The 18,686-nt window shown below is 35.8% G+C and overlaps 1 protein-coding gene across 2 annotated transcripts in view; it reads left to right on the top strand.

Moving 5' to 3' along the window:
* EDIL3 (EGF like repeats and discoidin domains 3) overlaps nt 1-18,686 on the top strand; it is a 437,617-nt gene that overhangs the window by 273,441 nt on the left and 145,490 nt on the right. For both annotated transcript variants that reach the window (XM_061187979.1, XM_061187978.1), the window contains one exon: nt 9,990-10,171. In XM_061187979.1, the coding sequence (XP_061043962.1) occupies nt 9,990-10,171 (182 nt within the window). The remainder of the gene's footprint in view (nt 1-9,989; nt 10,172-18,686) is intronic.

Below are 18,686 nucleotides of genomic sequence, written 5' to 3'. Positions count from 1 at the left end.
GGCGTGATGTTGCAACAACCTGGGCACCGTGTGTTCTCCCGTAGAAGTTGTCCCTGGATCACGGGACCCTGGCAGTGGTAGGCTGCACGGGCTCCTGGGAGGAGAGGTGTGGATAGTGACAGAATTCTTGCAGACAGAATTCTTGGTGGCTGCAGCAGCAGCCTTAGAGTTTCATGCCCGTCTCTGGTGTCCACTCTGATAGCCATGCCTCGCGCCCGTCTTTGGAGCTCGTTTAGGCGGTGCTCTGAATCCCCTCTCCTCATGCACCCTGAAACAATGGTCTCTTGCCTCTTAGGCAGGTCCAGACTTTTTCCCAGACTCCCTCCCGGCTATCTGTGGCGCACTAGCCCCCTTCAGGCTGTGTTCACGCAGCCAGCCCCAGTCCTCTCCCTGGGATCTGACCTCCGAAGCCCGAGCCTCAGCTCCCAGCCCGCAGACATGCCTCTTAGGCTGGTGAGTGCTGGTTGGTACTGATCCTCTGTGCAGGAGTCTCTCCACTTTGCCCTCTGCATCCCTATTGCTGCGCTCTCCTCCGTGGCTCCGAAGCTTCCCCCCCCCACACCTGTCCCCCGTCCCCGCCAGTGAAGGGGCTTCCTAGTGTGTGGAAACTTTTCCTCCTTCACAGCTCCCTCCCAGAGGTGCAGGTCCCATCCCTATTCTTTTGTCTCTGTTTTTCCTTTTTTCTTTTGCCCTACCCAGCTACGTGGGGAGTTTCTTGCCTTTTGGGAAGTCTGAGGTCTTCTGCGAGCATTCAGTAGGTGTTCTGCAGGAGTTGTTCCACATGTAGATGTATTTTTGTTGTATTTGTGGGGAAGAAGGTGATCTCCACATCTTACTCCTCCACCATCTTGAAGGTCTCTCCTTGTCATCTATTCTTAACATAAGTTTATAAGAAGCATATCTATTTATTTAATCATTAGGTCAGACTACATAATAATAATTTATTCTGTTTGAACATACCAGAAAGTAACAATGTATCTCATTATGAATATTTTGTTGAACATAGCTAATATTCTATCTTCTTTTCGGCAGTTGAAGATTTAAATCCAGATTTAAGGTTTTTAATACCTTACTTCTCTGAAATATATGTGTTCATTATTAGGTAGCTCTGATACACACTTTAGTTGTTTTTTCTACAAATATTGTCCAACAAAAATGAATATTTAACCTGAACATAACAAAATATCAGGGTCTACCATTATTATATAAAATTACTTTGAAAAGAAACAAAAGTTAAATTTCTTATTTTAATAGGCTGACCTATATTCATTACATTATAAAATAGATCTCATGTGAATCTCACATAAGAGTTAATATATGAAAAGCTGGCTTAGCTTCTACAGATTTGTAATAAAATTGTTACTCTATTAAATTCTCCTAGAATGCTCTTTCTATAAAATTCATAAAGCATCCTTTGTTTTCATAGCTTTACATTTGTTTTGTTTAAAATTCTGCATTGGGTTTTCCCTTTCAGAACTACCAAAATCATTGCAAATACTATATGCAAATCATTTGTGATACTTTCTTCTCTAGGAATGTTCGATTAGTAAATGCATTATCATCAAGAATTCATCTTCTGTCTCAGTTCTATACTGGAAATGCTGACAAATGATTTACTTTTTTATTTAGTTTGGAAGGAGGAAAAATAATGGAGCTGAAGTTGTGACGTTGAGAGCAGACTTAAAAAAATTACTTGCGAGAACTTTTAGTTCCCTTTTCCAACACTAACAGTTCTCTGACTCTATGATTATTGTGTATTTATTTTCTCTATGACAAACGCTTCTTTATATTTTTAGCAGTGAATATACATGTAGACATCTCTAGAATTCAAATAATCAAATCATCTACTGTGTACTTCCAGGCTCCATTTGGGCCTCCATCCTTTGTTCCACCAACTTTCCAAAGTATGCTAGCATTAGAGAGGGCTCATTATGCTGTACCTGCCATCTGCAATGGCTTTCTGTTTATCCTCTTCTTGCTTAGTTTCTTTTGACCTCTGGAACACTGAGACTTCATACTTGACCTGAGATAACATCCAGCGTGAAGGAAAGCAAAGCTGCATTGTACAGGAAAAAAATGACCAGATAGCTGATAATTGGATATGGGACAGTGATTTATCTCTCAAATAAAAATCTGTTTGACATGCCAATCATATTGCTATAACAAAACATCAGAGGCAACACCTTGCAGTACTTATCCTTATATGCATTTACCAAAGACACTTAAAAGATGTAAATAACTTATAAGTGTGGAAAAGTGTCTTCTGCATAGCAGTGTTTGGATATTTACATTTGGTTACTTGACTCATGTTTCTTGGAGCAACTGAATCCCACCTTTAGCATTTACCTCGGCATTATACCCCTTTTTAGCTCTTCCCTGTGCAGATGTATGTTTTGTCAGAAGGCAAGAATAGGTATACATCTGCAGGTTTTTGAATTGCAGGCTTTTGACTCTACAGACAAATGTTTCATCTGACCATGTTGTTATCTTCATAGTTAGTAGAAGATGAATTGTGAAGTGTAAGTGGAAGCCTGAGTACAAGTTACTGAAATCTTGCCTGGCTGCAAAAGTACATTCAGTGCTTGAAAAGCCCGTATGCTTTTCTCTTTTGAAAGAATATATCTTAAACAAACTAAAATGTGCTCTTTGATAGTCCTATGGCAATGCTGTTAGCTGTGATAGGATGATAATATTAGATTTGACTGACCTTTGTGAATTATCTCAATACAAATTTTGGCCTTTGAATACTAGAGTCCATTGGCCCTGCTATTTAAATAACTCTATCATTCTGCATCAATATGCTCAAAAATTAGCTTGGGGAAATATTAATGGACAGTTTCCTATTCAAATTTAGCTTATTCATGAGTTTAATTTTCTCTGGAATTTAAAACAATTAATTTAAACTGATAGTACATCATAATTGACTTGAGATAATACAGTGTGAAGAAAAGCATAACCACATTTTACAGGAAAATAGCTAGATGGCTGAGAATTGAATTTGTAACTTTATGAAGGCTGGTTTTCATTCCAGATACTTCCCCTACCTCCAAGAGCTAATTCTTACATATTTCAAGTGTTCCAACATACCAAGAAAGAATTTCTGATTTTAACACCCACCCAGTATGTAGAATCCTTAGAGTGATAATATCTACATTCAGAAGATTAATTCAGTTTCAAGAAAGGAAGAGAAGTAATTCCAAAACAACAATGATTTGTTTTAATGTATGTTAACCCACAATATTGAGAACTTCCAATTGTAAGGCACTGTGCTAAGTGCTTTGGAAACATAAATAATGCAAAAGGCATGGTTTCTACCTTTAAGAAGTGTATTATCTAAGAGAAAAAATATGCACAAATAGTTGTTCCTCATCATTGATCTCGGGCACCTCTGAGCTTCTCAATATTGAAAATAATACAGTTCTTAATAGAATGGGGAAAATTCTTTAGTGGCCACGTATCACAGAATCAATCTTCAAGATTGTGAAGAAAATTAGCATTTATCAAGGGTAAGCAGCCCATCTGATGCAAAGAAATAGAGTTTTCTCCAAGCTACACATTCATTTTATGTGAATTCCAAATGCGCTTAACTAATTTTTGGAAACCATTTTGATGGTTTTTCAGCTACTGGTTTCCCTAAGCAACGTTACTGTGGCCATATGTGAAATCTATGTCTTGATACAAAGCAGCATTCTCTAAGTGTGGAGAAAAACAAACATCACCAAATGGGATTTTCACTCTAAGTGCTGTTAAGGTGATCACTTCCAGTGCAATGAGGAGCGGCTGGCTGACCCCCGGGGTGCTCTTCAGGGGTTTGTGGGTGAAGGGAAGGCTGTGTTGTGCGTGTCCACTTTCACATTCTCACACCATGTGCAGGGAGCTCCTTCCCATCTCCCTGAGAGAAATCAGCAAGTGTGTGTGTGTGTGTGTGTGTGTGTGTGTGTGTGTGGTGGGGCCGGGGGGAGCTTAAGTGACAAGACTCACAAGCAAAACATCTTCAGGGCTCCTGTTAACCTCTGAGCCCCAGTGTGAGGAATAGTGGCCTTGATCTCTCCCTCACCAATTTAGAACCCAGTATCAAGACAACTCCAAAATAGAGCAAACACTAGGAATAAAAGAAAGGCCTTGGTCCAGGTGGCACAGAGGGAAGTTTCTGCTTGAATCAGCATTTGCTTCTGCAGTTATTGGAGGTCATCAGTAATTCCTTCGCCCGTGCTCGTGTTCAGCACAATTATCGTGCTATGCTAAGCACAGGAGAGGTCTCACACTCCTGTAAGATGAGATGCTCAGAGAAGGAGAAGACTGGAGATGTTTAAAGATTTGTTTCTTACATGGCTTTAATTTGAAATCCTTTCATTCTGAAGATGTCTGGATACTGAGATAGAGCAAATGAAAACAGTACGTTCCTGTTACAGATTCAGCCAAGCATCTCCCTTATTTGAAAGGCTTAATCAGCACACTCAGGAACAAGACGTGAGACATCTTGAGGCACTGCTTCCTTGTCAGCTGAAAGATCAATAAAATGCAGACGCCATTCTTTGCCACGCTGCAGAAAATGAATTTGCAGAGTGAGAAGGACTTCACTTTGAAGCTATTTTATTTGCGCGTGAACTTGGCAAAGGCAGAGAAGTCGCTCTGGGGAGAGCATGTGAGGCTTGGCCCCAGCTGGCCCAGTTGCTTTTGCTCAGCCTGCCAGGTGACATCACTCACTTGCTCAGTTCATCTGAACAGCAGGGCCTCAGGTCCGAGGCATTTCCAGGCCACTCAGACAATTCAGGCAAAGCAGTTATTTAACTGATTATGTAAATGACACCTAAAAGCCTCTGGTAATCGTTGTTGATTGGACTCATTAATTTAGGATTATTGTTGAATCTGACAAAAGCAAGCACAATACCAAAGATACATAAACACAGCTCTAATGGTCAGGAAATGTAGACCACCATGTCCTACTGCCATATTTGACAGTGATCAAATTGCCACTGGTCCCACTCTAGGGGTAACGGTGGACAATTTCAGAAATACCTGGTTGCTTTGTGGCAACTAGTTGAAGGAGAAGTAACCCATTTGACTGCCAGTCTGGTTTTTTTTTTTTCTTATGGAAGAAATGCGCTCCCTCTTCACTCAGCATATAAACAACTTCTAAAGGCTTCAGTATCTGTGTACTCTTGAGAGACTAAGTGGAATAATTTTTTAATTTAAAAATAAATTACACAAATAAAATGTTACAATGTTAGCTGTAATTTTTACTGTTTATTTACCTTTTATATTTATTTTAAGATTAATTTTCTGCTAAGAATGAGGCTTGCTGCTGGGTACTATGTGGGATATAATCCCTGTCTACAGAGGGGCTCCCCATTTTGTGGGACAGCAGATGTACACACATGGATGAGCCGTGGGGCAAGGAAGTTCTGGGTGTGGCCTCAGCTTAGAGGCAGGTTTTCAATTTTCAATCCTGTCCCTGCAGCCTGGTTGATGTGAATGTAGCCCGTAGGGTTCTGCATGGTAATAGCAGGTGGGACTAAAACAGGTCCCCTCAAATGCAATCCACCAGCAAGAATAATTTTTGATAAAATTTTATGGAAGGAATTAGATTCAAAGGTGTTATTTGTGAGACATGTCCAATCCCTTAACTGGGAGCTACTATCTGCTATTTACTATCTGTCACCCTCGAAGATACTCCATTTCTCTCTTCCATTCTACATCTAATTAATACTAGCTCTGCTCAATTTTAACTTCTAAGTATGCTTTGAACTCTTCTTCTTTTCCATTTCTCTTTCAGACCTGCATCATTTTTCACCTGGACCATGGTAGTAGCTTGCTATTTGGCCACAGTTTTGTCCCCTCTTAAGTCATTTATATTAAATGACAATATCACCATGGTTAGAATCCTTCAAAAGCTCCCCATCGCTAATAGAATCAATTCTTCTCAGCAAATTAATCTAGGCTATTTCTGCTTCTCCATCCCATCGTTGACTATCCTCTGACCAGCCCGTCTTGGATATATTGATGAATAGATGGGCATGTAGTAAGAGGTCAATAAATTAGTCAAGACTGAATAAACCTATCCATATCAGATAAGCAGTATATAGGCCAATAATGGTAGTAGGTCAATTTTTTAACACCTATAAAGGGACGCAGACCACCATAATACCTCAATATTTACTTCTGTGACTCACTGCCACAGACTGTTGTCTACTATTTTAAGGTATCCCAATTTGTGAAAGCTCTGTCATATCCTGAGTACCACTAGTAATATTCTACACGTTTCCTTCATGTTAATTTTCCTATCTTCTATCCTAGTATGTTTATGCACACATCCCCATATAAAAACACAGAAGAAAAAAATTCAGAATCAACTTTTAAAGAATTACGGAACTCTTCACTCTATCAATTGACATTATTTTCTGTTTGTGCACAGAGCATTTGGCTTAAATTCCGGACTCATCTTTTATGAGTTTAACTTCCCTCCTCAAAGGTTTCCTCATTTATGAAATAGGTGTGATAATCTTTTTTCCTTGAAATATTATTTTGATTATGTGAGGAAACACATGTGGATGCATTTTTCAAACTTCAGAATGCTTATCTAATATTGTTTTTCAAGTATTATTTCATATCCTTCCCTCACTTATGGATAGTGATAGCAGTGTATATCTCCATATTATCTTTCTTTTAAGCATCTTATTGTTTGCTGCTTAAGGTCACTTAATCTTAGGTGTATAATCATTTGCATTCTGAATTGCAACTCCTTCATTAGTTTTTATAACTGTTGCATTCAATAGGACATTGGGGAAGTGGATGGCACAGGCAAAAGGAAATTGGATTTTGAACCTTTTATTATGATGACATCCATTTGATTGTGGTCCAAATGATGAGTGAAGAAAAGCTGGTGTTGTGACAACTTTCCAGTGTGAAGTAAAGTGTAAGAGTTGGATTTGCTTATTAGTTTGCTGTTTAGGGGAAAAAAAAAAAAAAGCCCCCAATACCAATATTCAGCACATATTTATTGAGCTCTTCTTGTGCACAAGCCAAGCCACTGTGAGCATCTAAGGATACAGCAGTGTAAGATCTGGTGCCTGCTCTATAGGAGCTAAAAGGCCAGGATCACCTCATCTCTAAAGAGAGAAATGCAAGTGGCCTTGTAGAACCAAGCTCATTATTCACAATTTATAGTCACAAAGGCAAAGCACTGTGTACCTTTCCTTACCTCACAGCTGGTGAATTAGGGGTCATCATGACCACAACTTTTAAAATGAGAAAAATTGAGGACCACTCAATTTTTAAGGAATTAAACTGATACCTCACAGACTCATGCTTTGGTCAAGAATCCCCCAGAGTCATGTTCCCTCTGCTGGGCTTTAGTGATCAACAACATAAAGTATAGTATGTAAGTGAATGTTACAAAACTTTATTTAAAAAAAAAAAAATTGTGGAATTGAGGACTGAGAAAAGAAATATTCATCAGTTTGACATCACAACAATGAGATAGCTCATGTGAAAATATTTTGTAAGCTGTGAAGCCCTATATAAATATAACATGCCAATATATTTTTTAAATTATATTTTATCTGAATGAATGACTATTGAGGGCATGACAAAGATTGGGAGTCTTATGGCAGAGTAAAAAATTGCAAATATATTTTTTAAATTGCTCATTGGTGTTTGGCCTATATGATAATGCAACAGTTCACAGCCACTGTGTTTGTTGATATAGTAGCTAATAAGGGGAGGTTGGTAGGTTGAGCGTGCTGACAAAGTAGACATACTGAATAGTGTAGTTTGAGGTCTAATTTTGTTTAAAATGGTTACAAATTCGGTGAAGATATCCAATTCAGCATAAGGTCTTTAGAAGTAAACAACTAAATGGTACACAGTTCTTTCTAAGGCTAAGCAGTTTAATTAATCAAAGCTGGCTCTCTAACTCTGCCATGCCGCTGACTGGCCTACAATAAATGGCCTCCCTGCCTGCTGCATTTTTGCATCCAAACATTGTACAAATCAAGGACAAGTATCCTTGAGACTCCTTTTAATGGCAATATTCTTAAAAAGCCAGGCTCCTGCAGTTGCTTAAAATCAAAGAGCATCATGAAAGTTTCTTAGTGCTTTTATGAAATCTGTACAGATCTTGAAATTTGAAATGCAAAGCAAAGCAAGAGGCCAAAGACTCAACATTTGAGTTTTCAACGTTAATTTTTTAGGAATGCGGAAATCAGATTATTATCGGCGGCTTCTAATACTGCTATTCTAAAAACGAATGGCTTCTTAATTTAATGACTTCAAAGTGATATAGTGCACCTTTATAAAGTGCTAAAGAGTTCTAAATACAATGCTTTAGAAAAGATCTTACTACCTAAATTTAACTTATCAAGTGAATGATTTGTCAACTGTCAATCACAGAGATGCAATTTTTGCTGTATTAATGTCATCTTTACTAATAACAACTGATTAAGATGATTACTTATCCACACATTTTCATTTTTATAAAAAGTGTTTAAAGGTTTTAAATTCATTGGGGAAATGTTAGTAAGTAATGTGCTTAGAACTACTTATTATCTGAGCTTGGAATAGAAAAAAGAAACATGTTTACACTTAGTGAAAAAAATGGTTACCAGTGAGAAACATCTTTGTAACTTTTTAAAATATTATAGCCCAGTGGCAGAGTTCTTCCTTTCATATTTTCAATCTCAATCTGAGTATAATCTTTTAATTATTGATAATCATTAGACTTCAATAGTAATTAAAATCTAAAATATGCTTGGTAGCAATCACTGATCAAGTTGACTTATATACACTTACATTTAATAATAGCAGTACGCTCCTTTCATATTTTCAGGAATTCTAGTATGTTATTATAGTGTATTTTATAATAGAATTATCATATTTATTTTACAAATCTAATTTTGCAATAAGTTGAATGTAGTATATGAAATGTTAATGAAATTAAGAAAACTAGGTATTACTTTTCATTATATCATATTACTTGTTCTGAATTTTCAAAACTGAATTCACAGTAAATGTACTTTCTGGTGAAATTTTAGGAAATAATTAAGAAATTCGAATGTATATGATATATAGTACATAATTTTTAGATTGATTTACCTTCATTTCTAATCTTAAAATCTAAACACATTTGGTATCTGAGAACATATTATTTGAGTACATTATGCTTTAATCTTAGTATTTAAAATTTTTATTAGGAAATTTATCTTGAATTTCCAAGTTGCAAATTTAAAGAACAATAAAAGAAAAAAGCTAAAATGTCTGTGCAGAATCCCAGTTGGTAGAGTTGTGGATTTTGAAATGTAAATATTTTAATATCTTGATTTACTGAGTGGTATTTATACGGCTCTATATAATGTCTGAGTGCTTACCTGCTTACTCTATAAAAATAATTTGTCTACATATTTCCTGTTACTTATAACATATCACAAGTTATTATTATAATAATTTTAAATGTTGACAGATTTACACATTGCCCATTTTGTGGAAGCATAACTGACAGTGGTTATAAAAATTTAACTTAAAAAATTTATAGAAGTGAGAAATGCTAAGTCAGTATGAAAATGATTTTGATACAAACCTCAGATGTAGGCTAGTCAAGAAATAATGGATCAACAGATATTTATTGAGGAATTATGATTTGTGAGGCATACTAATGGGAATATAAAATATGAGAGAGACCTTTTAAGGACATTACACTTTTGTTAATGTGACCAGCAAAGGATAACAGTACATAACGCAGAATTGCAGTGCAGAAGGGACATGTCTGTTCAGGTGCCACATTCAAAGCAAAGGAAGAAGAGAGTGGCATGAGGAGCAAGAATTATTTCCTTCATGTCGTGATCAGTAACAAATCGGTAAATTCCGAGGGGCTTGAATGGCATGATGGTCCACGTTGAAATCACTTTAAAACTATCTCCCATCAAATCTAACAGCCATATTTTGATATGGATTATTTCTAATACATTCAATTTTTTTTCCTCATTTGTTCCCAGAATGCTCGGGCCCATTGGGAATTGAAGGTGGAATCATTTCAAATCAGCAAATCACAGCTTCATCTACCCACCGAGCTCTTTTTGGACTCCAGAAATGGTATCCCTACTATGCACGTCTTAATAAGAAGGGGCTTATAAATGCCTGGACAGCTGCAGAAAATGACAGATGGCCATGGATTCAGGTAACAGATGGGATGGAACAAGGTTACTGGCAAGGAATGACCGGAGTCATTTCACAAAGAAGATAGTGAGTGTCCAAAGTGTGACTTTTCTTCATGGTCACAGAGGAAAGGATGATTTAGCTAGAGTCCAAATGGGCTATAAACTCTGAAACTGTGGGAAACATGCACATTCCATTGGAAAGTGTGTTAAGAGGGTTAAAAATGTTAAAATTCTTGGGTTATAAATATCACAATCTTAAGGTACATATCAAAGAGGGAGGTTTTTACATATGCCATGTGTTCCTTAGTACTGTGTTAACATTTCGTAGCAACTTTTGATACTTCAAGAGTATAAAAATTATGTCTTTTCCTTCTCTGTCTTATTAGTAGTTCCATATGTGCAAATATAGAATATGCAATGGATTATGATAATACCTCAAAAGTCTTTAGCACCCTCTTTCAATAGCTGAGTGTGTTTCAATCCATACTCTATCATTTATTAGCATCAGTCAGCTATTTTTTTAAAACATGAGAAAACAGTGACATACCAAGAGACTAAGTGATTTCCCAAAGATGTGATGGAGGGCAGTAATGCCTGCATCTTATATTTTATCTACTTAAATACTTTTTGAGCCCTTAGCTGAAGTGAGACAGGAAACTACCTATTTGGAGACAGAAAAGGTAATCAAACCATGATTTCTGTGAAAGATTATACCTCTGTCGGTGGGGAGCATGTTAACAACATCTAACAAGTCGTTGATGTGTGCTGAAGAGAGGGAAAATCCAGTATACACTGGGGTCAGAGGAGGAAGTAATTAATTATCATGAGAAAGCCTCACTGGAAGATAGCTTTTAAGATAGGCCTTGGAAGATGGCTTTCAGTAGAGACCAGATATCAAGGGAACAGCATGATCCAAGATGCTAGGTGAGAATCCGGGCAACGCCATGTAGAAAATCATGACCTGTGTTTAGGTTGCTAGAGGAACGCGTTCAAATTTAGTGTGCGAGTTCAGCACGCCGTAGGATTTATGAATACCAAAAGGTTTGGGCTTTATTCCATTGGAATAGGGAGTTATTACAGAATTTTGATTTGTTTAGGTAGCTGATCTGTTTTATCTGTTGACTACATAGTTTGAGTCCGAGGTAATTTTTAAGATAGGAATCCATGATGTGATGTTATAGCAGAAGATAGAGACTGCTTTATAGGCAGTTAATAGAAAGGGAAATTGATTTACGGCCAAGTAGTATGATTTCTGTAGTACTTTCAAAACAGGGCCAAAACCTCCTTCAGATATATCTTTGCTCAGATTTCTTATGAATTTTTACATATCCTATATACATTTCTTTTATCTATATGGCTCCATGTGGTTGCCTGATATTCTTGTTTTGTTTTATGAATTTAATTTGCATGCATTTGCAGAAATTCCTTCTTAAGTTGCACATGATTTTTCTAATCTACAGCCACATGCACAAAGAAAATTCCAGAGAGTGGAAATGGCACCTTTGTACAGTTTTGATCATAGACTAATGAAGTTCCAGTTAAGTTTTAAATAAACACAAAACAACAAAAAATGCTTGTATTCTATTTGCTAAAAATCATTCCAGAGACCATTCTTTAAGTTGACCTTATGAAATGTATTTATAGGATTGAGGTCATGATAAAACTTTAGAAATTATGATTCATAGCAGAAATTGTAGAGCAATTGAGAGATAATGTCACAAGTTTGCATCAGGGTTTCTATTTGACAAATTGTTTGTGAGCGTCAGTGATTTCCTATTTCAGTAAACCATAAATAACACACTTTGGCAGTTTTTTCTCTGAGAAACACCTTATGATTGTTTTATGTCCGGATTTTTCATTTATTTTGTTACGGTTTATTGCCTACTTAACACTATGCAGAAGTCTTTCAGAATGTGAATGAATTTTAAATTTTCTTTATCCCAGTGATTATAGGTAGAAATAACCTCAATGAAACAGGATAGTGGTAGACTCTTAGAGGAACTTAGATTAAATATAACTTTATCAACCTAAGTAGAATAATTAAATACTTCTTTTAAGGGCAGTCTTTTACTATTATTACTATGGTTATTATTGTTTTTCTTTTGGTGTGAAGATGATAATGAACTCTTAGAGAAAAACAAGTAAAAGTAAAATAAAAGAGTTTATATTAGATGAGGAAATCTTGCATATGATGGGAGGAAAACTGAAAACTCACCATTGTTATTCAGTACGTACTTCATGATTGTGTTCAGAGTATTATGTTATTATATTCTCTAATAACATCTTATTTTCTAAGTTATTTTTCTAAAAAGAAAATGTGTATCCCTTTCTTAAAGGAAAACCGTATCTAGGAGGCTCTGGGAAGTCTAATTATGTACCAAATATTCTTTGTTTGAGCATTAGTAATTTCCCTTGTCATTTAATTCTTTTATTTATATTCAGTCCTTCAAATGAAACATTTGAGTACTTTACTTAAACTCACTTATAATGAGCACAGTATTCCCCTAATCTTTCAGATGTATGAGACACATGCACTAATTAGTATTCAATTTCATTTTCTTCCTTGTCTTGATGAAATGAAAATTGAAATGGCCATTTTTAAATTTACACACTCAGCATGCTATTATGGATAGTACCACAATATTCGTAACTGGTTCTGAATTTAAGGGGCTAGTGCAGTAAATTCAGTTAAACAAAAAGCATTTTTTTTCTTATTTTTTTTTCAAGTTTTTCTGACCTTTATTTCCTCACCCAGATTTTTTTCCAAGTAATAAATAACCACCACCTTCAACACTAACTGGGTCATTAGCACCCTGGAATATCAATTTCCCTTTTGACTGATATGTCAGAAATAACAACTTTGCACAATTATGGAAATATGCCTTGTAATATATAAAAATTAAAAGCTTATCTAAACCTTCTGGGAACTTTGCTCACTGAATCAGATCAGCCAGGATGATTATTTATTATTTATTTTAAAAGATAAATATTTTCTATTCCTGTTATTTTTCTCTTCTTTTTTTATAGCTACATGTAGTTTTCATTTATTGTTTGTTATTTTTTTCTTTTAATTTCCAAGGTGATTTTGTTTGTATATGTTCTTTCTGGGATGCATATACATTGGATTTCCAGGCATTTATTTATTCATCCGTTCGACAAACATTTACTAAATGAGTGTCTACCCTGTGGTCTGTTCTCTACTGGGCACTAGGAAAAAGATAGTATTTTGCTTTCAGTCCAGGTTATAGAAAAGTAAGTAAACATAATAGTATAACGTGTGTAGCCTGGTCTTACATCATCTGCTAACCATTCTATTTGAACCATAATATTTTATTATATCCAAACAGTCTATTTTTAATAGAGCTTTTGTTAAACTAAAAACTAGTTTGGCATATTTATAGAATATGAAAGGAGAGAAATTTCCATTACACTATATATTACATAGCTATATTATTATATGCTGATCTATTTGATAGATATATTAAGGCAAAGCCATAATTTTCCTTTGCAAGTTAATTTACCAGTAGTTGTTTCAGTGCTAGTATTTTATCACTGAGAAAAATAGATCTTGATCTTTCTATTTTGAATAATTCATTACCCTTTTAGAAAATGTGAATATGAACTTAATATGTTCCTTTTCTATATCCCACAGAGTTTAGTGGGCGGGGGGTGGGGGGTAGTAGTTATTTCTCAAACTTTAATGTGCCCAGGAATCACGTAGGTCACTGGATAAAAATTAAAACTTCTGGATTGTCCCACAGACCTATTTATTGCAGGTCATCCTCAGACTACACTGTAAAAACAGGGCTCATCAGCTCATAAAGCCTGGTTTTGTACTGCCTGAGATACATTAAAAATAAATAAAATGCAAAAAACACTTTTGCTTGATGATCTGAGCACTTTGTTTGTTGGAACTGCAAGTAGTGATAACTGCATGGGTGGAAGGAGAGGAAACAACAGTGAAGAAAAATGAGGAAGAATAGTAGGAATTATGTGACCCGCAAAAAGTCTGTAAACTAGGAGGAGGCAAAACCATGTTGTATATCCTAGTCAGAAATGCATCCCCCCCTTTAGCAGCAATTCCTAAGTAGTCATTATTCATTAGTCATAAAGTTTTTAAGTATTTTCAACAGTTAGTGTTCTTAAATGGCTATTAGATTCTTCTTTGTTAGAAAAATTTAAATACCCAAAAGCAAGACCATCTGACTTCTGCATTTTAAACAAAATAATAGTTAGTGTAGAATACATGGACCCAAAAGAGACTTATGTGAGCACAAGTTATGTTACAAGTTCACATTTCTGGAATATAAATTCCATATCTGGTGGGTTTTTTTAAACTTTGTGAACTCGTTATTTAAAATGCTGCAAAAAATAGAGTAATCATGTATTTCATTTCAAAAGCCTATATATAATATGTTTGAAGACTTTTGGTACTTATAGGCACCTGGAGCTCCTTGAAACACAAAAACCGTTTTTAAAATCATAAAATTAAACAGTTGATTTTTTTTTCCAGGTTGTTTTCTAGTTACAGAACCTGAATCGCACAGAATCAAATCTGTCTTTACTACATCTTCATTCAAGTAGAATATGTTTTAGCCTGTTTTTTTCCTGAAAAAAGCTACATTCTCAGATACACTCCCATTCATACTAAACATCTCTCAAAGGTTAATTACATCTAGACATTAATATATTGCTTCTAATCATCTTTGTTTAAAATAGTAATCTTGTATGGAAAATTACTATTTTCCTTTAAGTTGTTTATTAGAAATGAGGTTCCACACATAGTTGTGTATGCTTTTAAAAAACGTTACTTTTTAATGTTTAAAAACAAAAAGGTACTTAGCATTAAGTAAAAATGACATGATGCATCTTTACTGAAATATATTATATTGATATAATATATTTATCAATATACTTATTGATAAATAAATATATTAATAATAAATATATTATCAATATATAATATTGACAATAAATATAGTTAGTCTCTAATTATTTGGTCATTTACCACATTTATACTAATACTAGTGCATATTGCTTGCTTATTTGCTTTAATGGATGTGTTTTGGATCTTAACTCCAGATTCTCTGAGCTATGGAATAGATGGCTAACCAGATAGCAATTGTTCTCTAATACAAAAGAAGCTGCATTGGGAATCTCTCCTCTTTCCTCTAAGCTGCTTCCTCTCTTTCAGCACCCAAGACCTCATTGACCTGGATTTCTTGCTGTTGCTCAACTTCACCTGGCTGTTTGCTGCTGTTGTGGTTAGGCACATACACTTCATGGTTTTTCTATTGACCATCTACCAACTTTCTTTAGATTCAGCTCCTTTATTGCCTTTTCTATAAAGTGATTCCTGAAATTCCTGCTTTTTATCTCCACAGCCATAAGTGACTACACTGTCCTTTTTTCCCACTCTGACAACCATATATTTCAATCATAGCAGCTAATATACTTAACATAAAAGGGTCTTTGTTTACCTTTCTCCTATATCACTTGAGAGTTAGTATTACACCTGATTTAAGTCTATTTCCATAGCACCTTGACTTAAAAAAACAAACAAACTGTGTTGGATAGATACAGATAATTGATAGAAGAAAAGAGACTACTGAACAAAATAGATGGGAGAGAAATAGTGGTTGTTTTCACATGGTAATCATACTGCACTGAGTGGTACTGAGAATGTCCAAACAACTTAGCTCATCTCTATGTTCAGCTGTTATATACTTACATGTGAATTGTGCCCTCTAAGCATGATCCCATTGGTGCCATATGTGCTACATCTCTCCACAATATAAGGAATTCCTCACGCATCTGGGCAGCAGAGGAATCAAGCTTTCTGTAATTCCAGTGGCCCATACTTTCCTCCGTACACACTGCAAACCACTTTTATATGCAACGTTAGATGAGCGTGGGTAATATTTGTAAGGTGTTTGCCAGGAAGTCTGCTAATTAAACCCTGAGTGCCAAACACCAAAATTTTCATCTTCTCCTATCCTGGTTATGTTTTGTTCCAGAAATGTTAAAGAAAAAATGTCTATTTTAACTTCTTGCAAAATTTTTATAAGTTTGTTATTATAATCACACCACCAGAGTTTGAAACTTTAGACGTTACTGTTGTTAAAATAATCATATTATTTTAATGTCTCTCTTAGTCTCTCTCTAAGATTAATTTACCATAGAAAAACATTTAAAGTACTAGTATTTCCCAAGCTTATGCTATGTCATTTTTGCCCTTACAGAAATGTCAAAAAAAACCCAACTAAAGGTATTACTATTATTCATAAAATATAGAATATGAAGAGTTACAGGGAGTTGTTTTAACACAATTTTTAGCATCTATTAAACTGTTAGTAGATAATTCAGTAAAACACTCATATATAAAAGACTTTTTCATTATACGTACTTGCTATACATTTTGGCCATGAGAAAAACATTTCCAGCTTATCTTCTGTATTTACAAAGGTTGAGATTTTAAATGTCTTGTGGTTCGTTTAGTTCCCAATGTCTCATGAATATTACCAGAGTGATCTTTTTTTTTTTAGTTTATGATACTGGTAGATTGAAATGGAGACCATCTGAATTGATTGAAAATAACTCTCTGTCATGAAAAAAACAAAACATTCAAAGTTTAATATCTCTGGTTTTCCAATCTACCTTGATCACCTTCATGGCAAACTTACTCTGGTTCCCTCTTCAAATCTCTTCACGTTACCATCTGGGCAGCCTCTGGGCTATATATCCCAATTTCTGGCACTTAGGACTAAAGGAGACAGAACCCTAAGTTCCTATCATCTTTCAGAGTTTCTAGTAACTTTTCTCCAATGTTACCAAACGCGTTCGTGAACGTGAGTCTGCCATGCCTGTGGATCCAGCTTCAATCCAAGGTGTTAACCGTGTTTATGAGACCTGCCCATGGGAGATTTTGCTTATGAGTCCGCATCAGCTACTGCCTCCAATGCAACAGTTCATTCTGAAAGGGCTGCAGCAGCACCTCTTGCAAGGGCAGAGGAGGTCTACTGGCAGCCTGTCCTGAGTCCTTAGGCGGGGTAGAAAGGCCGAGAAGCAAGGGGAAAAGTGAGAGTCTGAGCTAAAGGTTTGATTGTCTCTTTATGTTTATCGTCTGGGAACTAGTGGGATTACTATTTGGACTGAGCTGAAGGAAACCCTTATTTCCACTGTAGACACTGAACAAATTTATTCTGCCCCAAGGCCTCACTGAAAACCTCCTTGTGTTGAAAATGTGACCAAGTACCAAGCCACTTGGCCTGATTCTGAAAGCTTTAGTTTTTTGAGACAGTAATTAATTTGAAACCATTTCAATTTGGGGGATTCAGTTGTTGTTTAAAACTAACTGAATGTGGTTAGATGTAAGTGCAGAAAAAGTTACTCTAGTCACTTATACTTTGGATCCAGCTGAGTCTCATTATCCATACTATTATGTATTAGCTTGAAAATCATCTAACAGCTAGCACTATATGCTGTTTCAGCTACTTGGTGTATATTGAATCCATAATTCCATGTAATTGGTATTGTTCTTATACCCATTAGTCAGATAGGGACATCTAGGCACGGAACGATAAATTGTCCAAATTGACTCATCTAGTAAATTGCATAGTTGGGATTTAAACACAGACAGCTTGTGTGAGAGGCCAGCGCTAAGCCATTCCTAACCTTTGTACTGTCCTTACTTTGAAAGCTCTTGGAAGTGCCCTTTTATTTATTTATTTATTTTTTTGGAGGTACGGGGTGGGCACTGGTAGTGGGTATGGGGGGGAGTCTTGGATTTTCTTAAAGCTTTATAAAGTAGCTATTGTATTTTATAAAATTCATATCTGCCCATAAGCAAGCAGTGCACCTCTAGGCTGGGGCAGTAGTTCTCAAATGTCAACTACATAAAAATTACCTGGAGAGCTTTTTAAATATGGTCCCCATCCTTAGAGTTCCTGGATAAATAGGTCAGAGTTGGAACCCAGGGGACTGCATAATAAGCAGACACCTTAGGTGGACTGTGGTAGTGGTGATCCTTAGGGAAAAAAGTAGTAATCGCTACCCTGATGGAGCTCACAGTCTAGCAAGAGAGATATACTTCTCCTTGAATGTGCCCCTTTCACTATTAGAAGCAACTTAATTAAATAAAGATGTTGGAGAATAGTATATTGTTCTTCCAAATGAGACATCAGTGTGGGATATTTTAAAGTAATGGATGGCATCAAGACATCACAATTCTAAGACCTAACTACTTAAGCTGGTTTGGTGATATTTTATTATTAACCTGCCTGTATGAGTTGTCTGCCTTAAGTGGAATCCCCATTCCTACATGAACTGGAAATAGTAACGCTTAATCGTTTTCAAAGGATTTTTGCCTATGACGTGAGACCTTCAATAATTAAGTCATAATTAAATAGTAAAAGGGTCGTAAAATATCCACATCTCTGGAAGACCAGGCTTTAAATGTTTTATTTTCAAATCCTCAGCTGGGCCTTAGGAGTCTTTAAGGAAGAATTACTTATTTTCTATGCAACCAGAGTATAA

Source organism: Eubalaena glacialis, chromosome 4 (genome assembly GCF_028564815.1).
Source record: "Eubalaena glacialis isolate mEubGla1 chromosome 4, mEubGla1.1.hap2.+ XY, whole genome shotgun sequence".
NCBI classification, from domain to species: Eukaryota; Metazoa; Chordata; class Mammalia; order Artiodactyla; family Balaenidae; genus Eubalaena; species Eubalaena glacialis.
The sequence above is the reverse complement of the archived record's forward strand: the minus strand, read 5'-3'. Positions and strand labels throughout refer to the sequence as shown.